General features: G+C 40.8%; 3 protein-coding genes and 1 non-coding gene across 10 annotated transcripts in view; 2 read left to right on the forward strand and 2 right to left on the reverse strand.

Moving 5' to 3' along the window:
• MAGT1 (magnesium transporter 1) lies at positions 1-12,856 on the reverse strand. The gene is made up of 10 exons (XM_049827661.1): positions 12,743-12,856; positions 11,320-11,489; positions 10,354-10,471; positions 8,879-9,019; positions 8,236-8,376; positions 7,827-7,916; positions 5,289-5,352; positions 3,193-3,267; positions 2,639-2,729; positions 1-1,515 (listed from the first exon to the last, which is right to left on the reverse strand). The coding sequence occupies exons 1-10, from the start codon at positions 12,854-12,856 to the stop codon at positions 1,500-1,502; spliced, it is 1,020 nt and encodes a 339-aa protein (XP_049683618.1). The 3' UTR covers positions 1-1,499.
• Positions 12,857-13,717: 861 nt separating this feature from the next.
• On the reverse strand, positions 13,718-13,833 carry TRNAL-CAA (transfer RNA leucine (anticodon CAA)). The gene is made up of 2 exons: positions 13,796-13,833; positions 13,718-13,763 (listed from the first exon to the last, which is right to left on the reverse strand). It is a non-coding gene; the product is annotated as a tRNA-Leu (tRNA).
• A 238-nt stretch (positions 13,834-14,071) lies between these two features.
• LOC126050045 (cytochrome c oxidase subunit 7B, mitochondrial) lies at positions 14,072-16,504 on the forward strand. Its single transcript, XM_049827357.1, has 3 exons — positions 14,072-14,202; positions 15,641-15,765; positions 16,304-16,504. Exons 1-3 carry the CDS (start codon positions 14,166-14,168, stop codon positions 16,376-16,378), a joined length of 237 nt encoding a protein of 78 aa, XP_049683314.1. The 5' UTR covers positions 14,072-14,165; the 3' UTR covers positions 16,379-16,504.
• Positions 16,505-17,491: 987 nt separating this feature from the next.
• Positions 17,492-25,602, forward strand: part of ATP7A (ATPase copper transporting alpha) — a 31,042-nt gene continuing 22,931 nt past the window's right edge. The window contains exons 1-3 of one of the 7 annotated variants that reach the window (XM_049827351.1): positions 17,492-17,574; positions 18,328-19,775; positions 21,658-21,752. The gene's annotated coding sequence lies outside the window, so the exon portion shown is untranslated. The other 6 variants (XM_049827352.1, XM_049827353.1, XM_049827349.1 and 3 more) reach the window with 6 other exon arrangements.

The raw sequence follows: 25,602 nt of genomic DNA on the forward strand, positions 1-25,602 counted from the left end.
TTAGACTAAAAAATTTTATTGAAACTTGTCCAAAATCCAGTCAGGCACACAATTTATCCATTCCACTAAGGCTTGTCGTTCTGTATGGCATAGAAAAATGCATCTCAAAAAGTTGAAACATCAAACAACTAAATTAGTGAAGTTAAGGCACTTGAGATGTGTGTTAATTTAGCAAAATTGCATAAGAATAACATTCTACTCTGAATGATATAGTCCTTTCCAAGATTCAATCTAAAGCATCCAAATTCTGTAACCCCTTGAGACAGGGGAGAGGCAGAAGCAGGAGACAAAAGTCTCATCATATTTTCTTCTGACTAGCAACCTCCAAGGCCACCGCGGCCTACAGAAGGAAGTGTTACTGAATCAGGCTGCAAAGATTTCCTGTAGTACAGGTGCTGAACTACACAGCAGTTTGGGCTGAGGCACAACATCTTCCACTCAAGAATCCTTAAGGCAAAGAATCTTTGTGAGATGAGAGAAGGAGAGAGCAAAAAGCACATGCATTCAACTGTAAGGCTAACAAACCTTTCCTGGGGTAACAATATTTATCCTGAGATTAGATATCTCTGCCCACTCCCATATTCTCCCCAAGGATAAAAACTTAGAGAAAAATAAACGGAGAATGCAAGAACTTACAGAGTGACCAAAAATCTGATACCTGTTGGTTTGTCAGGGTTCTGAGCAGTAACTGGAAAGCCAGTTAGCAACTTTTAATTCATGCTACAGGTAGCTAGTTACCTTTGTAGTTTTGGTTTGTATTTTTGAGAGTGTGAGTGTTGGTCAGTATAGGAATATTTTTTCTGGCTCTGAGCCAACATTTACAACTTAAATGCTGCAGTTTCAGCATTTGGCAAAGAAAGTTTTTAATTAATAACTGAATTAATAACTCAGTTCTACCTTTTGAAAATTCTCCCTTCATCTGTGAAACAACCTCTTGCATCACACAGCAGTTAAGGACTCCTCTCAAAAATGAGATACAACTCCAGGATGTGCACATTCCACACTGGAATTTTAAGTATGCTCCAAGGGTTGCATACAGACTGAAAGAAAAGATTTCCAGAAGATGTTTTCTCAACCATGAAAAGGCATGACAGAGAAGCTATTGTCACCTGCTATGCACAAACAGGAAATAAAGTGATAAATATTTGAGGGAAAAAGAAACACATGGAAAACAGATTATCCAACTGAATTTAAAGTACTGTTTCTAGTTAGTCTATGAAAATGTAGCTCTAAGCATTAAGTTCTGAATTTTACTAGAAGGACAGTTGTTTAAGAAGACATAAAGCTTATGAAAAACAGATTGCATCTTAATACTCTGTGTCCTTCAGAGCAAATTGCTTGTTATATTTAAGGCACTACATGTCGTCTTTGGTTCAGTGTTTAACTATCTCATTCAGTGTAAAGAGAGGTAGCACGAACCATACATATTTAGCTCTTCCATTCCATTACACGCAATTTCAAAGTCGCCACCTTTCTGATGTTAGAGATTCTGGAATCCTTTAACTCATTAGGAAACTGCAGGAACAAAATAACAAACATTCTTATTAATTTTATAAGAGACAAAAGGTGTGCAACATTCCACTTAGCTTTCATATATGCTGAGAAAATCAGAATGAGAAACTGGGCCTGATGCAACTATGACGTCAGCAGCTGTGGAGAAGTCGCTTAAAAGCGAGTCTTCTAGTAACTCAAAAGCCAAGACAACCACATCTTACCTACAACAAAGTTAGCAGAAGTACGCAAGACCATTGCATAGACCAGAATCAAAGCTGACCAGTTATTAAAGAGGGAATAAGTTCAGCTCTCTTCCAGTCTTGAGAAGTCTTTATGAAATAGCAAGTTTTATTATTTAAATATTTTAAAATAAGAACTGACTTCTCATAGAAAGGGGATAATATTTGCCTATGGGATTAGCCTTCCAGACAAATTAAACTCTTTGCAGAAACTGAAACGGTCCCTTGACATGAATTTATTCCTTCAAAATTCCTAAAACCTAGTAAAAACACATAAGATACCTATACTGATCATATATATGTATTAAACAGTCAATCAATAGTGTTAGACTCTTTACAGAAGCAATCCCAAAATGTATGCAGGTTTAAAGCATCAGCAATCCTCCTTGTTTTCACAAATAAAGATTAATAATCAAGATGTATTAATACATGTAGGAAAAAGTAGAAAAATAGGACACACTTATTTTCAGTATAAATTGGCTGAGAGATCACTATGAAAATAGAAATATTTTATAATATCTAATGGCATGAAAAGGAGAGTACCACAATCTTTCCTTTGGCCAAACTGAAAAACTGTGATATCCACCAAATACCGTTATTTCTGGTTATTATATTTACCAATATTGCCACTCTTTAAGAAGCAATTAGATTTCAGAAAATATGCTCTTTGCCTATTTCTCTGTTCTGGTTTATAATATTACCAGACAAAGAAATGCCAGTCAGAAGGAACAGATTCATTCATAAGCATGCAGTCCAAGTAGAAGAAAAACAATAATCTTCTAGTATCACTCAATCTTTTAAAGTCCTCATTTGTGTTTACCCACTTCCTTCAAAAAAGTCTATACTGGTGTAGCTGTATTGCAATGCACAGAAAAACAATGACTGAAGGAGCAAAAAAGACGTACCTGTACGGGTAGCCGTGGTATTTAGACCTAAAGACAGACAGCAACCAGCTGAAGAACAACACCACCAAGCCAATACCAGCAATACACATAACTGCAAGAGATGCAGAATAAGATTCTGGTAATGTGACAGCTTGTCACTGAACTCACCACAGTGACTGGGGTTTTCAAAAACATTCTGTAATATTTACAGATTTGGTCAGATGAGACCTCTATTAGAGTCACCGAGAACTAAATTTACCCATTTTCTTTCAAATTCCTACTGTAAATCAATTTTCTATCATTTCTTCAAGAGAAGGTAAGTGCCTTCTTATCTCCCTTACTAGCAAAATGCTGCAAAGCATCTTTTTATCTCTCCATCTCCCAAAAGGGCTTTGAATTTATCTTGCAGTTTGCTACGCAACTCCAAATGCTGCCAAAAAAACCAAACAATTCACTTCTGCTTAGAGGTGGCAAGTGTATAAAAACCCACAGTGCAAAAGCATTTCTATTAAATAGTGTATCAAAAATCTTTACTGAATATGCCCTCTCTTGGAAAGAAAAGTATTAGTACTTACTTTTTCTTTTCCCCACATCCATGTCAGAAGTAGCAGCTTCATGGAGGAGTACCATTCCTAAAGTAACACCACCATCTGTGAATGTTGTTTAAGGCTAAATCAACAAAATACAATAGACTCAATATAATACACACTCATTCATAAGCTCATAAATGCAGTTCCCACACCATACCTGGGGCATTAAAACTCACTGGAAAAACTAGACTTCCCAGCCCAACCAGCAACCATGGGTGAAAAAAGCAACTGAAAGACATTCATAACATCAACTTTTAAGAGAAAATTAATACAAACTTTAAAACATAAACTGGAAGGTATAGTAGGTGTTGACACAAAATTAAAAACATGCATGTATTATATCAGCTTGTAAAGAAACAGCATGCCTTCCCAGAGAGCTCAGTCCACTCCTACTACTGTTCTACTCCACTGGAAAATCTCCAAAGGAATTCAACTTGCATTTTACTCAGGTAATAGAATGAATAAAATGCATGCAATATTTAATCTAACAGGGTATCTTTCAAGTAGCAATATTTCAGTCTTTTCTAATTCTTCAATTAAAAAAAACCTTAAAGCTTGTAAAATTTAAAGAAGCACAGACAATTTAAAAAGCCTGACATTTGCAAAAAAATGAATCCTAGCAAAGCAAAATAATGGATCCAGTGGAACAAAAGACAGAATTTCCAAATATTTCATTCCATTTCACTACAGAAGTTCAGTCCCAATCATCCTCCTGAAATGAGAAATATTTATCATTGACTGCAACTGGACCGTTAGGAAATCTTTCCATTTCAGATGTGGCCTACCTTCAGCACAAGAGAAAAGTGACTTCAACATACAGAAACCTTGCTAACTTCTACGATTTTAATGTCTCTAGTGCCTGGTAGATTGGGTCCGTAATGTGATGGACAGCAATAACACAAATAAACATCAACAAAAAGTTTCTAGGTTGAACTTGACTGAGTGCATCAGAAGTACAGTAATAATTAGAAAAAGACCAGAAGTTCCCCTCCAGGGGATGTTTTAAGTTTAAAAAAAAGACAACTTTGATAATGAATACACAGCAAAAGAGTGAAGTTCTTTTAACACCAGCATATTTAAACATCAATTTTCTTACAAAAAAACCCCAATGCATCACTTGCTGAAATTGGGATTTTGAATAGATAAAACAAAAAAAGGGAGAAATGAGCAGAAGGCACCCTGTTAAAGAACACTGCTGTTGCAACAGAAGAGACTTGTTCATCATGATCAAGCAGTGAAGAGGACAGGTACTTTGAATGAAATTTTGAAATTATGTGCCTGTAGTAAGTCTGCTATTCTGTATACTTGTGTACCATAAAATGTAAACAGCTTGGGACTATGAAGCTGCAAGAAAAAAGATAAAATTAAATAAAATTAAAAATCCTGTATAAAAGATAAAAGAATGCACAGGCTGACACAGGTGACAAGACAAGGAAGAAAAGCTTGAGTCAGAAGTTACTAAAGTTACAGATGATGGATCAAAAACATCCATGTGGGAAAAGAAAAGAACACTGAATTTTAGAGTATTCTTACACCTCCAAATAAACATTTTTATACAAATAAGAAAGGCAAAAGCTCTCAACCTGCAAGTTTCCGCTTGGCTTTCTTGACTGCATAATACTAGCATGGAAAAATCCTGAATCCTTAGCATGAACAAGTGGTAACATTAAAAGTAAAGAAGGTAAACAAAGAAATAAAAGAAGAAAGATCTGTAACAGAGGAATTCAACACCAAAGCAAGAACTAAGTAAGACTGAAAAGATAAGAGACATGCACAGAGGAACAAGGGCTATCATGAAGAATCTTATGATTCCACGGAGATCCACATCTTCAACACGGTATTCAGTTCAGTCATTAAGCAAAGAAGAAGGTGGTGAGAAAGCAATAAACATTTTTCTATTCAACTTAAAGATCACTGGCATAGGAAAAGCATAGTTGTCAACACAGAAAGGCTTTACAAGCTTCTGCGTCAGTATTAGGTGACAGTTATGAGCCTTGACAAGGTACTCTCATAGAAAAGGCAGCAGCATAAGCCAGCAGAAAAATCATCACCAACCCCATGCATCTCAGTATGAAGGATACTAAACAGAAGAACAATGTGTGTTTCTGCCACAAATTGGGCTTGACTGCTTCCATGGATATAGTTCTGTAACAGACAAAGAGTAACTGATTTTAGAAAAGACTGAAGTCAACTTTGACACAAAAAACAGCTATAGAGCTTGGAACTGGGTTTTGCACTGTCTCTTTCAGAAGTTGGAGCACAAACAATTTCATTTGTTGACCATTGATTTTGGGGGGAAGCTGTGTCAGCATCAAAAAACCTTCTTCTATTAACATGCACAATCAGCCCCAAAGTACCCTTCAGATTATACCAAGTTCAAGTGCCACTAGAACATTCATGGTCCAGATTCCCTGTTCAGCAGGGCAAAAGACCGTAATTATGCCCTCCTGCACCCAGTGTGATCCAAGTCTGATCCATTCCCTGACTTAGATTCTTAGGTTACATACATTGCTCCTCCGCTTAGGGACAGTCTCTTCAATCTGCATGTGAACCCTACTCACTTGGCTCCAGAACCAAGCATTTGTAATATTTTTCATGGCATACCAGGAAAAGGAACATCACTACCAATACCATTGAAGCTTTCTTCTTCAGTCTCAAAAAGGCTTAGGAATGATGTAAACAGAAAAAACAAAAGGAAGTGTTTTCAGGAAAACATGTAAAATACGAGAACTTTCACTCGCTAAGTTGGCTAAGTTTTATTTACATTAATAGTTTACTAACCAACTGGGTTAACAGAAAATTTGAAATTTGTGAAAGAATACCATTTTTTAATCTCTTATGGGAAGCTCTACATCACTCTGGTTATGATGTTATATCTAAGCAGGAAAAAAAAAAGTTTGATAAGCAGATCCACTTTTTACGAAAGAATACAGAGGGCCTGACCCACCTAACAGGGCATGAAAGGACATTTCACCAAATTCATTCCCTTCTGAGTAAAACACATGAGAAAAGCCAGTATGTGATCTATAAGCACCTGAAGAAATGCAATGCTCTCACATTCTGGCTGCTTTTACAGTGTATTATCTCATTCTATATTATGTACAGAGCAGTATATTTCAAGTGATGTTAAAACTGATTTTTCCCAAGAATGAGGTTTCATAAGTCTAAGGTCACTAGACGTTAATTTACCTCAAGAATCTCAAAGGAAGATGTTTTTATATGGAAGTCATTAGATGGTTGTATAAGCTAAAAAAAACAGGTTAGACATGAAAATGCCAGAATCAGCAATAGGACTGTTTAGCATGTAAAAACTCAACATAACACCTTTATGTTACTGTTAGCAGTTTAGAACCATCATGTCTCTTCATCACTAGAGATACAATATATGTATGAGACAGAGGAAAGCGAATGTCACAGGTAAATACATTCTGAAAAGTAAACATGAAAACAAATAGGAATGGTTAAAAGATACATAGGAGGTCAGAGAAATGGAAGAGATCAGGTAATTTAAAACAATCTACCCCCAGAACCTAAGCAAAAAAAGCATTGTCATTATGCTTCCTCCAAAATGTATCTTTTTTTTTACTTTTAGATTTTGAAGATGGAAAACAACAGGAGGGATGAAAGAAATGCTTACCTTAGGTTCTGGAGCAAGGGGGAGACCCCCCCCCCCATCCAAATAATATGTTAGCAAATAGTCTTGCTTACTCTGTATGCTATCCTCTTAACCCTAGAGCGTTTTTTTATTACCTTCTTAGCTTTCTGTGATTACTAGAATAATCAAAAGTTTCCACACACAAGATGACCTTGAACTCTCTAGGTATTAACACAACAAAAACTCCAAGGCAACACTTTGGAACCAGTATGTGCCTTTTCCAGCAGAGTACAATCCATATGACTGCTGCCTGATGCTTTACTGCACGGAAAGCACTTCGAGCAGTTTCTAACAAGAAACTGAACATGCTGCTGGATAGTAAATTAATCTTAATATTCCTTATCTGATTAGGAATTGTATTTTTTCTTCTATCTCTTAAAAGATTATTACTGAGCACAGAAAGCAACACACCTAAAAAAACCCGAGTAACGTTACTCTCTGAACATTACAGAACTAATGCCACCATTCTTCCAGAATTAATGAATCATTGAACAAAACACTGTAGGAACAACCTTCCTATCAAAATGGAATTCTAGGTAATGGTTGAAGTTATCACACAGCAATTACACAACAGAGCACTTTGCTTTGGATTACGATCAGTATTTTGTGCTTTCTCAGTAGTAAAGTAAAAGTTTGCAAACAGAGTTTCCTGTTCTATTTGAGCCAAGAAAACCATAAAACTAATTGGAAGAAAATCTAAATCATGACTGGAGCTCTAACACTCCTTCTGTTTCACACAAAACAAACCCCCTCTTTTACAGGCGTATTTTAAGAGAAGACATATCCTCTCTGAACTAATCAACAGCTATTTTGCATTGCTCACTGCAGGAGAGGTTAGCATCACTGACTAACAAAGAAACAAACCAAAAATAGAATTTGTACTCTGACTTGCCTCTTTTAGTATCAGCCTTATTCTGTAAAAATACAACAGAAACGCAGAAAAGAAAACAAAGAAAAGACTTACAACTTGTCCTGTATGGGGATTCTTATGAGCATAGGGTGGACCTCTAATGTGGTTCCACATCTGGCCTGATGTCATTGCTAACACAAAACACTGAAAAGGGAAGAAAAAAACACTATTTAATAAGGGGTTTTTATTTTTCATGCAATTTCTTTTCATTTCCATATCAAAACGTACTGGTTTGGAATACAATCTTAGGCTAGGTATTGTCATACCTTTTATTATCTTATCAAGCATTAACTGAGCTGAAGAGACCAAGATCAAATAATATTATCAGACTACCAAAAACCAAAATTAAATTCACCTCATTTTCCTCTACCAGGTTTAAGCATCTTTAAATACAAAAGCTTTTAAAGACTTGAATTACTACAAAACTCATGACAACAGGCAGTCAAGACTTACAATTACTCACCAAAGCAGCAAATGCCCAGCCAGTTTTGTTATACAGAAAATCCAGATTGCTTCCACGCAAATATACGAGGCCTCCGATGACAGCCAGCAGCAGCCCTAACATCAGCGGTCCAGCATAGTTTGGTGGCCTTATCACACGAATCTAAACAGAAGGTACTTAAATTGTTTTCCCTTAATGGGATTATACATTATATCCGCACTCCTGCTAACAAAACCCACAATATATTAGACTGGAAAAAAAAATATATATCAACACACAGAGAAAAATTTTCTGTACAATAAATCTGACTTGGGAAGTAAATAATGCTTCTTCCCCCATTACTGTAACTTCATTTTTATACACATTTACCCTACCTAATAATTTAAAGACTGTTTTTCTTCCATAGGAACAGAAAAGGCAGAAGGAAGGAGATGAGTTTTACCATCTTATCAAATGCAAAATTACACAAAATATTAGAACACAGAATATAAGGAAACTTAAAGATGTAATTATGTGCCCAAACTAGATTTTGTAGACAAGAACTACTTAGAGTATCTGAGAGTAGATCGTTAGCCACAGAATACAACCGACATATTTCATAGCTGGAATTTCATAGTAAGGGAGTGCTGCAGAGGTGGTGATGGGGAAGTCTGTACATACTTACATTGACATCAGTTCTGTCAGCCACCCAACGAGCAAGCTGTTCAGCTGCAAAGCCACGCACCTGAAGTTCGTATGTGTCACCCCGTTTAGGCTTCCCTTTAGCAGGAAAGTTAATGAAGGTTGGGGCGGAATTCATGTTTAGCTGTATTTAGAAAATTCAGAGAAGATACAGCACCATGAAAGCTCTATTTAGTAACACAATTCTATTCTATTTGTATCTTGCAACATCATCACTAGATCAATTAGAAAAAGTAACTATTCAATAAACAGATTTCACTGACAATAACTTAAAAAAAAAAAAAAGACAGCACACAGTATCTTGCATTTCTGTATTTCATAAAAGTAATCAATATACTCCTGCAATTTTCCTTTTGTGTTCGATGCTGTTTTCTCCTTTTGATATTGAGAAGCAAATTTTTTTTAGTTCTGTCACTAGCTGTTCTGGATTTCTTCAAACAAAAAATTGTTACTTCTGAGTAGGCGCTTTTTTTTTTTTTAACACAATTGAGCATGCTTTCTGAAGTGATTGACATTGCTTTGTTAGCACTCAGACCTATAACTACTGATTCAAAAGATTCAGACAAGTTCAGAGGAGATGATATAATGGGTAAATAGAAGTAGTTGTTTACAAAATGCAGTTCTATCTTTTCCTAACACTGTTTTTCCCACAGCATTTCAGGTTTTTTGAATGTTTCTTCTCTAAATACTACTTTTGGGAGAGAAATCTGCAAAATAGGAATATATAGAATAGTCTATAAAGGCCAGAGCTTGATGAATGAATTTTTGATGTAACACTATGGGAAAACTTAACAATAATAATAAAAGACATCCCTTTCCACTTCTCCAGTCCAAATGCTTCCATTTAATATAATATCATTCCCTGAATTGTGTAGCTTTTGAAGAGAGATAAGTCTCTCAAAAAAAAAAGTTAAGATTTGCAAAACTATAATGAACTATTAACGTGATCTACAATTGCAAGCGTACATGGAATGTTCTCATAAGTTTAAAAAAAATCTACTTACATGTTAAAAGAAGAGCAAAATGACTGGGTACTTGAAAAGAAGTAAGTTAACCCATACTGAAAGTCTAATCTATCCTTCTCTAGTAATCTAAAAATTGTAATAGCTGTTCCTAACGACATTGGTGCTTTCTATCTTCCCTCTTAGTGTATCATAAAAGAATTCCATTAAGAATTACAGTGTAAGTTATTATAGGAGACAAACTCAGAAAAAACAGTCAGAGAAGCCAGCTCACTCCTTGTGCTTATTCCCAATTTCTCAGTTCTGTTAACATTACTGCCAATATGCTACTGCCCTCTGCTCTTCTCCTCACTTCTTCTGAGTGGCAGCCTTTAACTTTTCAATTATTTCTTTAATCATTGTAACACTAAATTTTGTATTCATCTTTACCTTCTTGCCCTAAGTCTCCAAAACCCCAGTTAAAAATAACGTTAGAGGAGAAAAAGAAAGACATTACCATCTGAAATACATCTGAGCCTTCATCAAAATCTACCATAGCAAAAAAAATCTTATTGGTAAATGCACTGGAATATCGCCAGGAGTTTGCCAGGATCTGGTATTCCTCATCAGCTTGCCTGTAAAACACACAAAGTGAGATGCTGTATCATATGTTTGTCCAGAACACAAGTTATAAAACAGCCGAGGGAGCTGTAGCCACCCACCCCATTAATGGCTACATCCCACACACCCCTGTATTAATTTTCTAGTGTTAAAGAAAAAATTTAAGGTGAGATGCTCATCTAACAATCGAGTGAAGCATCCAGCACCGCTAATTTTTTAAATCCAAGGACAAGTTTTGTTGAGGTCATGAACACAAGCAGTGATAATTTCTAAATTGAAATTTGAAGTGGAACCCAGCAGCTCATGATTTGCTAGTCCACAGAGCACCAAAACAAGTATAGGTATACCCTCTTTTCCATGTCAGAGGATGGGAAACCAATTAATTTCAACTAACTAGGTATAAAAATCGTCTTTACAGACCTCTGGCACCTCCAGATTAATACATGAAAGTCATAATATGGTTAAGGATCCAGCACATTACAATTGTAAATAATTAATACGTTGATTGGCAACAGCAACTTTTAGACTGCATGGCCAGCAGTAATTCTACAAATATTTCTTCAGCAGCTCATACCACAAGTTGAGTTTTCACCCTATCTTCCTCCAGAAGCCCATCTGTATGAATATTGTTTCTGCAATGCAGCGATTATTTTAGGAGGGAGATAAATAATTAAGGACTATGTAGTTTTCTTGCAGACATATCACATGCATATTTCCACACATTTAATTTCAAAGATAATCCTACTATAATGTGCCCTAGCATATTCCTCCCACATACGTGAAAGTTTTATCCTATTCTTAATTTCCTACAAAGCACATGATGACTTTCAAGTTCTAATTTAGGACAAAATTAAGCCCATACTTGCACACAACACACTGTCTGTGAGGCTGAAGAGCAGTGAACATCACAATCACCGAGTAATTTCTGGGTGGTGCCTTCACAAGGCGTCGAAATTTGTCTCCATTCATTCGAATAACCGATCTTTTACTAGCCCACTCCATCAGCTGGTTCACTTTTTCCGATAACACCATCTGAAAATAAAGTCAGAGAAACCCTGTTGGTTTTTTGTGTCGGTTTTTTTTCTAGTCTCGCAGTACAATCTTGAAGAGTTGTAGATTTGACATAACAAACGGCTGCACCGTATTTCATAAGAACGCTGACCGCATGATGTGATTCTTCATTAAGATTCTTGAAGGCATTCACAGATCCTTTTGACAGTCATGTTAGTATTATTCATTTACTTTAACCACTTAGTAATACACACAGCTTTAAGCACTTTGCCTTTAAGCACTTCATATTACACATGCTGGTGAAGACTGTTAGCTCACTAGTTCTTCCTCTTGTCACTAATTGTAAGATTTCTTTCAGATGTACGTGCTGCCCCAAACCACTCCACAGTATTTATGTGATGCTAAGCATCACACTCTGTTTTAGATTTCAAAACCTGGTGGAAGTAGAATCAATACTAGAGATAGAGGCACTATGGAAGCGAGCTCAACATCTAGTTTTCAGTGTTGCTGGAAAAAACTTGATTCAGTACATATTTGGAGAACTTGGGAGCACCCGGTACTAAGCTCTTCTTTAAAAACGGGCCAAGCAATTCTATAACATTATACAAAGAAGCATTAGATAAGCGAGGGGAAAAAACCCCCACAAACAAATGTTACATTTATCGTAAACTAATTCTCTACTCCTTATTGACACTCTTCTCCAGGCAAATATTTTAGGGTTAACAATAAACTACTCTTCTTCGACTTATCAACGGGCACAAGTATATACAGAGGGACCTTTTCAAACCCTAGGAGCCAAGCCTGTGGAAATAAGTGACGCCTTTCTAATTACAACCAGAGACAGCCAGTCCACCCGCCCTCCAAATCCCATACAGCCGGAAGACAACACTTTCACGGCGCTTTTTACAAGACCATTAGAACCTGGAATTAGACACACTCGAAAATAAAAGAAAAAATTAATTAGAACCGTACGATCCTCAACAGACAACCGCTCCGCGCGGCCCCCGGGCGTGTCCGCGGGCTTCCCCTCAGAGCCCGGCCGCTGCCGCCGAGGAGGGCCGACCCTCAGCCCGGGGAGGCCCTGCCGGCAACCCGGCGTGGGGACAAGCCGCCCAGTGCGCGGCCTCCCGGCCCCGGCCTCCCCGGCGCTCGGCGCTGTATCACCTCAGCGCAGGCCAACCACCGCGGGAACCCGCCGCCGTCGGCCCTGCCCCGCCGTGGCCGGCACCGCAGGCGGGGGCAGCCCGGCGGGGGGGCTCCCGGCGGTGCCTCACCTCCTTCCGCTTCTGCCCGGCGGCGGGCGGCCCGCCCCAGGCCAGCAGCAGCACCAGCAACGCCAGCACCGGCAACGCCGCCATGACCGCCCCGCTCTGCCGCCTCACGCCCATTGGCGGGCGCCGACTCACCGGCAGCGCGGCCCCGCCCGGGCACTTCCTATTGGCGGCGGCGCCGGCCCCCCCACGACTCACCGCCGGCCTCTGATTGGTTCAACCTGTCTCCGGCACGGCCTGCCGCTAGCCCATAGGAGCGAGGCGAGCTGGAGCCGTTCGATTGGTGGAGCCCTGAGGGAGGGCGGGCCGTGCCGCGCTGAGGCGGGCCGGGACCCCTGGGACATGGCGGCAGTGCCGGCGGCTGGGGGGGGGGGGGGGGTCGGTCTCGCCGGTGCCCGCCTCGAAGCTGCGGCAGCCCCTCACCTTGAGGATACACCCGGGCTTTCCTCAGCGCCTGCGGCTCTTTAAACGTTGCAAAATGCTGCACGGCCGCAGTGTGCTCGGGGTCCCCGGGGCGGGCGGGCGGGGGGGGGGGGGGCACCACGGCGAGTGGCCTGGCCTCACGTCGGTAAGCTCTTAAGAAACCAAAATGGGAATCTAGAATAAATAAGAAGCTTCATCGGTAGCTCCCCAAAGGCGTGCGCTTGCTTGATTTTATACGCGCACGTATATTGCTGGGTCGTGTGTTAAAAAGATTGTTAAAATCGTAAACGCCCTGGGGAATCCTCAGCCGGGGCGTAACGGGTTACGGGCTCTTGAGAGTCATCGCCACAGAAAAACGGGTTTATTCATGCTTCGGGTTTGGTTTTTTTAATTATTTCTCTATTCGAGGACGTGCACGCTATGGAAATTATTTCTGGCGCCGCGGGCCTCGCTGCAGTTTCTATCTGCACTCAAAATCTCTGGCTTTAGCAGCGACCTTTTCGTGATTTAAAATTTGCACAGAAACGAGGGGGGGGGGGAAAGGAAAAAAAGTGGTGTCAGAAGTGGGATTCGAACCCACGCCTCCATACGGAGACCAGAATACCCAATCCGCCACGGGAAGGCGCGGAACGCCTTGAGTCTGGCGCCTTAGACCACTCGGCCATCCTGACACTGCGATTGCAGTCTCCGCCGGGAGGTTCTTACCGCCTTCCTCACGGCCGCGGCCGCCTTCCCTGGCCGCTGGCGGGGACCGCTTCCGAGCCCGTGAGGCGGAGAGGAGCCCTTCTCTCCCGCTCTCTCCCGGCTACGGAGCTTCCCGCCGCTCTCGCTCAACCGCAGCGAGGAGGCACCTTCCCTCCGCCACTGCGCGCCTACATTACCCACACGGCCCCGCTCAGCGCCGCCGCGCACCGGCTCTTTCCGGCGCGGCCATTTTGTTTTTCACCGCTCGGCAAGGGTAGCAGCATCCCGCCGGGGGAAGGGTCCTACTCCGCTTGTCAGCATGTTCCCTGTGGCTAGGGCTGCTCTGAACCTCGCCGGTAAGCAACGAAGAGGCTCTCTGGAGTGCTGGGGGTGTTTCTTGGGAGTAGGCGGTTTCCTCAGGGGGTCTCTTCCCGGTTTCTTGTCGTCCCTGTGAGGATTGCCCCTCAACTCTGGGCTCGCTTCGTTCCCGGAGGAGGGTCGTGAGGGCAGCTGAGGGGCGGCTCTCTCGTCGTCCTTCATCTGCTGCTTTTTTTCTTTCTTTCTGTTTCTTACCTCCTAGTTGCTTTTACTTGGGCTGACCTTGGGTTCCCTTCCTCAGTCCTTTTCCTCTTTGATAGTAACTAAAGGCACGTTAGGTCTTGTAACCTGAGGTGGCAAGGTGTAGTCAATGACCAGCCCTTCAACTCAAGGGTAAGGTTACCTCTTCAGTGATAGACTTAAGATAGACACCAGTGCTTAACCTGGTCCTCTCAAATCTGGTACTGGTTGTTGATGTGCTTAGGCCGAGGTGCATGCACCTAAAATAAAAGTGCTTAGCAGTGTTTCTCTCAGGAGATACTCAGGCTTCTTTTTTCTGTTTAAAAAAACCCTAAACACTAACTTGTGCAGCCTCACAGACCATGCTAGAGACGTAGCAGCATTATCGGTATTGCCATTGTTTTCTCTAGTCATGTTTGGGTAAATGGGAACCACTGACCTGAAACTAAAAGATTGTATTTTGTAATGTCTATCTTTATGCACGGATCACTGTCTCATCAAATGCTTTATACCCAACTACTAAAAAATCTCAGTGTTTTGAAGCCAGTGGTTTGATTCTTCATTCTGTCTTCTTAATAAGCATAGCTTTTATAGTGTACAGCAGTTGTAATGCACATCATACATTCTGTCATCTGAAGATATCCTCCTGTATTTCGTTCTCTATTATTTACCTCATGTGAAGGCCCACAGTTATTTCCACTTCCTTCTTCACCTCCCTCCCCTTCAAAAATCTTGAAGGAATGAGAAAGGTGTTACCCATACCCACTATCTTCAACGGCTTAATTTGGTGGTGAGCTTCACCCTGAAAATGCTTATATTAGGTACACATACTGACAATATAGATACTTACATATAGAAATCTGAAACTTAAGTACTAAAAAAATTATTTTATTAGAGAAATAGAACTTGAACTTCCACACTGAGGGCCCAAAGAAAGCACACTAATGAAAAGGGTAACTTAGAGGATTTTCTTACTGGAATTAGACTTCAGGAATAACTTTCTAGAGAGAAATTAGGAGAGCTGAAACAAAATGCAAGACATTCAGCATATCCTGTGTTTTGGAATCATTCCAAAGCTCTAACTCCAAAAGATTGATTTTATATTTTTTTTCAGCTTTTCTTCAAGTCTTTTAATGCTTACACTTGCCTCTGTTGGTGGGAGATGAGGATTGTGAATGGTTTGAATGTGTATTTCAGTTGATTTCTGTACTTTTGATTCTCTTTAACATTCATTAGCTCGTGGCATTCAGCATACTGCAGTAAGACAAGCTCATCGCAAATATGAGCCTAACTTCCATGATAAATATGGAAACCTGGTACTCCTTGGTGGAGCTGCAGTTTTTACTGCTGTCTGGGGATATGTAAGTTGTCCTTTTTTTTCACCGCTCTGTTGTGACTATAGCTGTAAACTTGCAAGCTGTTAAGTTTCACAAGGGCTTACTTCTTTGAAGTGACTTATGTGGTCAGAATTTAGAAGCATTTTATATAAGTGGATAGTAATGCGATAGAAATGAAAGTTGTGTTAGCTCGTATTTTGATTTTGAGTTGTCACACAAATTCAGTCTATTGGTTGATTTTAAAATGTAGTAGAAACACAAGCATTCGGTATTTTACTTGGGATTTCTAAGCTATACAGGTAGAACTTTCAGCAGAAAAACTTATAGATTAAAACTACAGTATTGTGATAGGGTTTTATATTCCAGATTGTTTGTTCTAAATACTTTGAAATAGACAACTGAAGTATTTAAATATTACTCAGTATGTTCCACTTGCTTTATTATAAGACGAATGTTATGTTCTAATAGAAAAAAATATACACTGAAAACAATAGAAATAGCCCTCTATCAGAAGGTTTCTTTGATTTCAGAGTTAATAGTCTTTATTTTTATCCTCCTACAGGTGTTTACGCAAGCTGGAATGGAGTGGGGCTTGTCACCTGTTGGCAGAGTCACTCCAAAAGAATGGAGGGAGTAACAGCCTTTGCTTATAATGAACTGGTCTAAACTTTCACTGAAAAAAATGATGGTGTAATGGCATTTGTTCCCTGATTACCACTTGTACAGTGGCATTCCTGGTCTAATAAACATACCTGGAAACCTGTCTGGTTCTTCTAGGTTTCCTCTATGCCTCACGTCTGCTGAAGTATGAGAAACAGTGTAAAAACTCAAAATAATTAAATCATATTTTAGGCAGTCCCAGTTGTTCCTGTAAAGGTCACTAGTGGATAAAGGATAAATCCAAAACATCGTATAGTTGTCCCTTTAGCCAGCTGTGTGTGCTTAAACGAACCTCATGTGCATTCCTACTGCAGAGTTCACGTCGCTTTACCTCAGGCTTCTGCTGCCCATCTACTGATGAAGTTGAGATTCCCCCCCTCCCCCCCTTTTTTTTCCCCACAGAAGTACTTCTATGTCTTGAATCACTCTGCAAATAAGTTGCTTCTCTGCGAGGCATATGAGAGCTGTGAAGAACATAAGTTAGTTTTTGAGTGGGAGACGTTCGACGGAAGTAGGCAGTATCCCAGCACTGCTGTCACTGATGCTGAGAGAAATGTGACTTCTCTAATGAATTCTCTAATGAATTCTTGCATAATCAAAATCCGTTAGGAAATAGATCAGGGCTATAGGCAGACGCTGTAAACTTCCCAGTCAGTTCGAATCCCTGAAAACCACAAATAAGCCTGCTTTTTGATACGGACGAGATGTATGAAGTGGCCGCCTTTACTCTCCTCGGAGATGCGAGGTCCCAGACCGCCGCTTCTCCCGGGGCCCAGGAGAAAACGCTCGGTGGAGCGGCCGGTGCCGCCGGTGCCCTGCCCCTGCCCGGACTGGAGGGATCCCTTCCGACGCCGCTGAGCTTTGCGGGGCTGCGCCGGGCGCCTTCACCCTCCCGTCAGATAACGCGTTTCGGCCGGGGGCGATGGGGGGACGGGACTCTGTCGCGATGCGGCGCAAAGGATCGGTACCGACAACGACCGCCGCGCCTCCGCCGTCACGTGTCCTGCGGCGCCACCCCCCGCCCCCAGGTCCGGCCGCGGTCACGTCACGTGAGTGGGCGGGAGGAAACGGGCGCCCTCTGGTCACGTGACGCGGCGCTGCCGGGCCGCGGTATGGGGCAAAGTGCCAGGCGCGATCCCGGGGCGGGCAGTCCGCGCCGCCCGGAGCTCTCCGGTGAGTGCGGGGCCGGGCTCCGGCGGGGCTTCTCCGCCGCGGCACGGCACGGCACGGGGTTTTGCCTTTCCCCCGCCCCGGGCTGGACGGTGGGAGGTGGCTCCCCCTCGATCGCGGGGTCAGACCGGTAGCCGATACGCAGTTCCTTCGGGGCTGTCCCGGTTCCCTCCGCCCAGCGGCGGCCGAGCCGTTGTCACGGCGTCCCGTGGCTGGCGGGGGGAGGGTTCGCCGGGCGTTTCCCGCGGGAGGCGTGAAGGCGGCTGCGGTGGGACGCGGCGCCGGGCTGCGCTACGTGTCCCCTCAGTGAGGGGGGGGAGGGGAGGGGAGGTCCCGCCGCGCCCCGGCCTGAGGCGCAGCGCGGGAAGCGGGCCGTCCCTCAGCCACCCTCCGCCGCCGGGGAGGGTCCGAGCCCGAAAATAGCGGCTTCGTGCTCGGCGACGGGTCTTCTCCGGCCCCTGCGGGGGCGGTCCGCTGCGGAGGTTTGCCGCTTCGGAGGGACGAGGACGTGTGGTGAGGTGTCCGCCGGCTCTGAGGCAGAGCCCGCCGTGTAGCTCCTCCCGGGGGAGCTGGCGTGGGCTCTGGGGGATGCGAGCAGCGGGTGGGTACGGGGGGGCGGCTCGGCTGGTCGGAGACAGACCGACCTAACGAGGGCTCCGGGTCGAAAACACGGCTCTGGATCCAAAACGGCATTTCCTGCTCAGCCGCTTCCCTCTCTGCGAACTGCTCCTGCCTTCCTTTTTTTTTTTTCTCCAGTGCTAGGCAAACACTGATGGTAGGGAGTCTCATCAACACTCCTGTGGTTTCAAAAGGAAACTGGAAAATCGGTTGTTCTTATCAGTGGACATCCGCATTTGAGATCTCGTTGCTCCTTGGTAGACAGTAAGTGTGCGCTCGCCCATGGACTTGAAAAAGTACGATCTTCCGAGAAAGACTTGAAGTGAATTTGCCTACACAAGTCTCTGAGCCTTGTCTCCGAGGTCGTTTTTTTCAAATCTGAGCTGCTTAACTTGTACCTCTGAAACATCTTACTTAGGGTTTTGCCTTGTGATAGCAGCACTCTGTGCACAAGTACGTTTTTCCAATGTTTTCATTGAAAACATGGTGTAAATATTCTGGAAGAGGGAAAATACTTGTTTACGATGCTTTGGGGTGAAAGCTCAGGAAAACAAGCAAGAGCAAACCTGGCTTAACTATTGCCTCTCTATATCCATGTTCTGGAAATTGCGCGTAATTATTGTTAGTGTAAGGTTCCTTAAAATCTTTTATGCAGTCACCGAAGATTGTATTTCTGTACTTAAATGCTTGCTGAATTGTATTTGTGGATGTAAATAGACCAAGAAATCTTTTTTTTTTTTTTCTGTTTGGTAATGTGGAAGCTAGTCACGTGTATTGCGATGCACTGTGTGAACACAAACACAATTTGATTAGAAATTAATAATTATTCTGTATTTTATTGTAGAGAAAAGACCTGAAGCTTTTTTCCTTCCCAGGTGGCAAACCAGGAAAGTAAAAGCTAGCGTTACATGTCGTTTACTGTTCTTCTTATTTTCATTTGTATAATGCATTCCACATTGTTCAGCCTTGCATTTTGAGACTAAGCTCAAAAATGAGGAGCCCCAGTTGGCGCTGGTATGCTCATATAGCAAGGGTTTATAAATTATATTCTGCTCCTAATATTTGCTGTGATTCTTCCAGGGGAACATTGTTGTTTTCCAAAAATTTGACTTGAAGAGGTAGTGGAAGGACACAAGTAAAAGGATTTGCTAAGAATTTGTCTCAAGTATTATAAAACTGCTGTTAGAAGTGAAATAGAACGTTTTCCATGTGTACTGTTTCTTTCATCCAGCTTGTATGGAAATAAAGTTCCTCAGAGCAATTTCCATAGTCTGCTGACCAAGCAAGACTTGTCAAAAGTCTTGAGCAACATGAATTACAACCTAGAGTATCACGTAGCTGCAACAGATATTTATTATAGATGTGCAGTTTCTCCCTCAATGATTAAGCCTCATATATCTAGTCATGCTTTCAAATGTATCTGTTTGCCAATGAACATAATAAAACCTTGTTCTTCCGTATTGGACCAGGTCTCTTGTAACCCATTCTCCAGCGCTTCTGTAAGCCCAAGGATGAGATGATACAGCTTCTTCCTTTCATGCTGTCCTTTGATCTTTTTCATAGGTCTTTGCAGACTTTTAGGACAGGTACCTTTTTTCCATTTAATGTAATTAGTAATTTAAAGCAAGCTATAAAGTAGGACTCAGCCATTTAGAAATTTAATAAAGTCCAAAGGCTGTAGTTAAACATGACAGATTCTGTTTCTGGTGTTTGTGTGATTTTTGCCTAGCTTTGACCACTTTTAGTTTCAGCAGCTCTAAATTCAAGGTAATTATGTATAGAAAACTTTCGTGAAAACTGAAGTTGTACGCTTAGCCAGAAACTTTGTGTGCTTCTCAGTTAGGTATCCTTATTGATCCTAGAACAGGAGCAAAGCGTCTCTGTGGTGCACAGCGCTTTGTTAAACTATGATGCCTGGGTTAGCTCAGATACTAGAAGCACTAAAGTGGTTTTTTTTGTGGGGTAAAGTGAGATCCTGCGTTTTTATCGGTGTATTTTACATGCAAAGACTGCTGTTAGCACATTTAAAAAAAAAAAAAAAGTTGAGAGATGAACCTGAGTTTCTCAGTCCCCTTGTGCTTGATCACTGTTAAATTTTCCTTTCCATAGAAAGAAATTGCGGTTGGAAATAGCAATTATTTCTCTTTCTGTTGCTTCATTTACTTAATAGAAACACAAGTTGACTTTCTTCAAGAAAACGAAATGTTTGGATTTTAACTTGCACACAGGCAACCCAAGTGTTAAGCCTAAAACTGTACCTGAAAAAAAAAATACAAGGACTTAACATTTATTTCCAAATATTGTTTTGGTTTTAATTATCCTTTGTTAGCCTCCTGTTCTGTCACTGAGCCTTGCTCTTCCACATGTAGCCTACCATGTTCAGTTCTGCACTATCGCAGAGCCAGATTGTTTCTAGGGCTCTGCTGCTTCATTGATGGTGTTAATATACAAACAAGGAAATACTACTGCCTTGTGTACTGCAAAACACGGGGGAAAGTAATGAAAGAGAATAGAAAATGGGAGTTTCTAAAGTTATTAAGCAGTAAATAGTATAGTAGAGAATACAAAAAGCTTTTACAAAGTTTCTTCAAACCCAAGGTTCTTCATAAGATGAAGCCATTTTAGATGATATTCCAAAACAGCAGTAGTTGAATTAAAGCGTCTCGGTTTCTTGTATTCTAAATACATAGCTATTAGATTCAAGGGGGGGGGCAGCTGCCATCTGTTTGCATCGTCAAATCCTAAAATTCTTTACTAATTGATGATGAAGGTGTTTTATAGATGGAGCAATGCATTGGTTAAGAATAAAACCATTACTCTTCTCTAAAACAGTGTGTGATCCATAACTTGGCATCTCACTTAAAAGAGTATGTCCATGATAACTTTGAATTTGCCTCGCAGTCAGTGGTAATAATTAAGATCTTCAGTGTCAGCTTACCAAATATATGTTGCCAACTAGAAAGCTTTTTACATGTTCCAGAAGTTTTAGATTTGCTTATTGTTTCAGCTACATCCTGCCAGAACCATAACTGTCCCTTGTACAGTGACATTCTCGTTTGAGCTAATGCATATATATGACGCATCTGTACATATGCATTGTTATATATATGTGTGTGTATGTGTGTATATATATATATAAAAATTATAAAAAATGGAGGGGTAAAACAAACATATATAGTGATGGATGGCAAGAGCGAGGAAACAGGGTACAAGCCATTGCTGTAGTGTACACAGATTGCTACACAGCCTCATGCAGATCATTTTACTTCTGCATCCATTTGCATGTGAACTTGGTAAAGTATTAACATGTATAAGGAGAACTAGGATTAAATTGCCAATATTCGTGTGCATCTTGTGTGCATCTAGTCATAATTTATTTGTGTAGCAAACATTTTTCAGGCTGCTTAGTCGTGGATTTTTCATCTGTCGTCAGAAGGAGGAAATTACGACAAAAATATTTCTTCTAAGTTTCAGTCAGAGGATTTCTACCAGGAAGCACTTGTAAGGGAGGCAGAGCGTTGGAAATGAAATGGAATATAAGAAGGTAGAATACTGTCTCAGGGGTAAGCAGATATTAGCTTTTAAATTTAACTTGTCCTGGGCATTTTGTAAGGGGAGGGAAAAGGGTGTGTGTCTACTTACAGTCACTATGTATTAACCCTATACTTTCTTCTGAGAACAAGATCTCTTTAAAGCATCAGGAGCGCTGGAAATCCAGATAATTTTGTCTTCTGAAATCTCAGCAGGGCTGTACAGAAAACTGAGGTTGTGAATGTGTTGTTTCGCTATTCAATGTCAATAATATAATGCAAGTGATGTGAAGAGACAGTATTGCTTACAAATAGCTCGTTTTCTACTTGTAGATTTGGACACATTTTTTTGGAGAACAGTGTGTTTTAAAAATTATGTAAAAGCTGTTAGCAATTGCAACAAAGCAAATAAAAGTCCTCATTTGTCATCTTCCCCACCAACAGAGAGCTGTTAATGATGCATATATCATATAGATCCAGTAGTGTTTCTTAGTTAAAAGTCAGATAACAAAAAGAAGAGACAGTTTGATCCAACAGATAAATTCTATGATGGAAGTTCTGGATTCAGTCCTAGTACTTCGGGGCCTTGAGGAGTAAAAAAAAAAAAAAAAAAAATTCTTTTTCTCTTACGCTTTATACTTTTTGCATGTTTGAATTACAATCTTTTCCAGGAAAGGATTTTCTCTACTGTGTTTATACAATGCCTAACACCATGGGGCTGTGCTCAGTTGGTCCTAGGAGAGCAGACTTTAAAAAAACCTCCCCAACCCAACAAAAAATCCTTCTTGGGGCAGTGGAATGATTGAAGTTTGATTGCTTTTGTCTTATTACTTAAATCCAAACACAAATAGCAGGTGATGCCTTTTATTTTAAAGGAGAGGTTGTGTCTGTATGAAGCATTCGTTTGAAACATAAACAGGACATTGTACTGACATAAGAGGATTCTAACGTGCTTTGTAAATGGTCCTGAATTACTGCAGTCACAGTATTTTCTTCCACTTCTGTAAATATCAGCCATCATATCTGAAGTCCCTTTACAAACTTTATTTACTTAATTAGGCCACTAAGGCAGAATAGCCCTAATAATCCCTGTTTCTCTTTCCACATGCTGCCTTTTAAGTAGGAAAACATGGGTCTGTGTAAAAAAACGGTGGAAGTGATTATGTGTGAAATGAACAGCAGAAGGGCAAAGAAACAAACTGAGAAAATGGAGGAAATACTTTGTCCATAACAAACTATAATAATAGTAGATGTTAAATAAAAAAAAAGTATGGTGTTATTTTTACATATATAAGCAGTTAATTCTTTTAATGCATTGGTGGGCATTCGGTAGCAGTGCTCATGGCTGGTATAATCACTTTAATAGTACTAGTACACCATATTACAGGCGTGGCTGTTGTTTGTTCGACATATGACTTACAGAAAAGACTTTAACGCTGTATCCTAGTTTCTTGTAATAATGGATATTATTGTACTGTAGCTTGAGTCTCTTAAACCAAAGAACAGCCAAGATAGCCAGGAGCTCAGCAGACTTTCTCAGACTGGCGTACAGCTGTACCAGAGCTTTCATCCAAGGCAACATCTTGCCAACCTTTGATTACCTTAGATAGCAGCTCACAGCCAAACTATTCCCTTACTTTATATTTTTTTTCAAGATACAGTAATAGTGCAGTTGTCAGGGCAGTTCAAGTTGATCACGTACCTGAAATGCTTTTATGTTCACTTACATCCAAACCTTACAAGAGGACAGATTGACTCTGCCTATGATAGACTGTTGTGTCTCGGTTAGTTGGATGTGTCTGGACGTGCTCACAAAGCACACTGTAAGTCAAGTACTTTGTGAAACCTTATTTGTACTTCAGCCTTGTAGGATATTCGTTGCTCCCTGACTGTGGAGTTACGATTGTGTCTCTGTTCGCTCTATATGGACTGAGCATTCCTTATGGAAGAGCTGAGATAATCAGTAAGGATCATATTTCAATATAATGACATGAAAGCATGTATTTTCTTGGGTAGCTTTATAGTGTTTTTAAAATTATCTTGTACTTCTGAGCGTGCACATGAGCCTGACAAAGGACCTACCATGTGAAGTTTGCTTAAAATACACTCTTCCGTCAATTCATAATTCTTTTGTGTCAGATGACAGTTCTCTATTTCTGCAATGTGTGAATGTTTATGTACAAATATTTGCGTGTGGTTTCTAATAACTTGGATCTTGTAAGAGTAGGTAAAGTGAGATGTGTAATAACTTCAGGTAGAGTTAGTTGTCTTATTTCTGTTCTTAGCAGGGATGAGTTACTGTTCCTGTTTTCTGCTGACTATAGCAGAATATGATGCCTTCTTTAGTAGTAGTAACTTGCTGCCACTGTTTATATTCTGAGGCAGCAGCACCCGGTTAGTACAGCCAGTGCAATTGTTAATGCTATTTTCTTGGCCAGCCTTAGCAATAATCAGAGCTGTCGTTGCCTGAGGCCCCACTTTGTGGGAGCTCTTTCCTCTGTATCCTGGCACTGAGACCATGTCAGGCTGCAGTGTGTCCTGCACGCACCCACACCTCCATCCAGACACGGGACGAGAGCAGGATGCGGCTTTTGATTCTGATTCCACAGCCACCCACAGTCCCGTCGTGCTTGCAGCCCGTACGCTTCCTAACTTCATCCGTGATTGTGGTAGAAGAATTAAGCATTAGCGCTTTATCATACATTCAGAGTAAATACTTGATGCCTTTCAGGAGAGTCAGATGTTGCAGGTTGTTCCAGGTTCTGATCGGATTTGATCTGTGGGAGTGCTGCTTGGGCTCTCTGCACCTGTCGGTGAAAAAGGTCCCTACGTTGTTGCATAGAGATGTTGAAAGTCCTTATGGCTAGGAGGTTGCCTTTATGCCTTACCGAACATCCCTGTCTGATAGCCATGCTTATCATTAATGTGCGCTAATTCTTGGTTTGTCTAGTCATTTACTCTGCAGTTCTTGAACAAAACTCTTATTGCCTATCAGAATACAAAGGTTCATGCCACAGTTTAGGTCATTTGAGGATATTAGGAGATGCGTTAGGAAAACAAATCTTTAAAATCAACTTCTGAGCCTGTTTTTTCATGTTGTTTACATAGTTAAACTTTTTTTGACCCAGAAATTACAGTTAATTTTTCCCACAGGTTAGTGGCTGACAGAAATTTGCAATGTGTTCCTGGCTCTTCACAGAAAATGTTAAAGGAAAAATATGTTTTTCATCTATTGGAAACTTCACTAATTCACAAGTTTATACTGTCTTTATTTCTTGTTGATTAAGCTTCAGCATTTAGTTTTGTGCATCAGTGAGGTAAACCCATTTCTATGATGCAATATCCTTGTATTCTTACACAGTTTGTAGCACGTCTCAAAGTGAAACCAGAAACTTTCAGATTTTCTATAATAGGGAACAGTTCTGAAACGTCACCAAGGAGCAAGAAAATTAATTTTATTAAACATCGTTAATACTTAATGTAATTTAGTTTTCCGAGATAAGTCTCCAGGGCAAAAAATGTGTTAAGCACGTGCTTAAGTTCAGCTGTTCAGTTAATCATCAAAATTTGCTGTTGTTTCCACTGCAACCAAACATTAAGCAGTTGACTGTGATAGTTTTCCTGGTTGCTAACCTCTCTGTCATTGGAGAAAGTAATGCAAATTTTCAAAAGGTTTAAAAAAAATAATCTGAAACCACTTCTCTTGGCCTCTTTACCCCTCTGTTACTTAACAGTTTGTGCGTGGGACAAAAGAAGTCCTTTGTATTAGCCGTTATTTCTACAAATAAATTTCATTTAGGTTCAGTCATTTGGGGGGGGGGGCTTGTTATGAGCAAAAATAATTATAATCTTCAGAGGAGCAGAAATCACAGTTTTCTGAATG

This window comes from Accipiter gentilis, chromosome 24 (genome assembly GCF_929443795.1).
Source record: "Accipiter gentilis chromosome 24, bAccGen1.1, whole genome shotgun sequence".
Classification (NCBI taxonomy): domain Eukaryota; kingdom Metazoa; phylum Chordata; class Aves; order Accipitriformes; family Accipitridae; genus Astur; species Astur gentilis.

Bases quoted from the DNA above. Each gene is read 5' to 3' on its own strand.
- MAGT1 (XM_049827661.1), bottom strand. From the start codon at position 12,856: ATGGGCGTGAGGCGGCAGAGCGGGGCGGTCATGGCGGCGTTGCCGGTG. The intron at 11,490-12,742 runs GTGAGGCACCGC...CTTTATTTTCAG, and splicing joins CCGGGCAGAAGCGGAAGGAG to ATGGTGTTATCGGAAAAAGT. The intron at 3,268-5,288 runs GTATCCTTCATA...CAACATTCACAG, and splicing joins ACACATTGTTCTTCTGTTTA to ATGGTGGTGTTACTTTAGGA.
- LOC126050045 (XM_049827357.1), top strand. From the start codon at position 14,166: ATGTTCCCTGTGGCTAGGGCTGCTCTGAACCTCGCCG. The intron at 14,203-15,640 runs GTAAGCAACGAA...AACATTCATTAG, and splicing joins GGCTGCTCTGAACCTCGCCG to CTCGTGGCATTCAGCATACT. The intron at 15,766-16,303 runs GTAAGTTGTCCT...ATCCTCCTACAG, and splicing joins TTACTGCTGTCTGGGGATAT to GTGTTTACGCAAGCTGGAAT.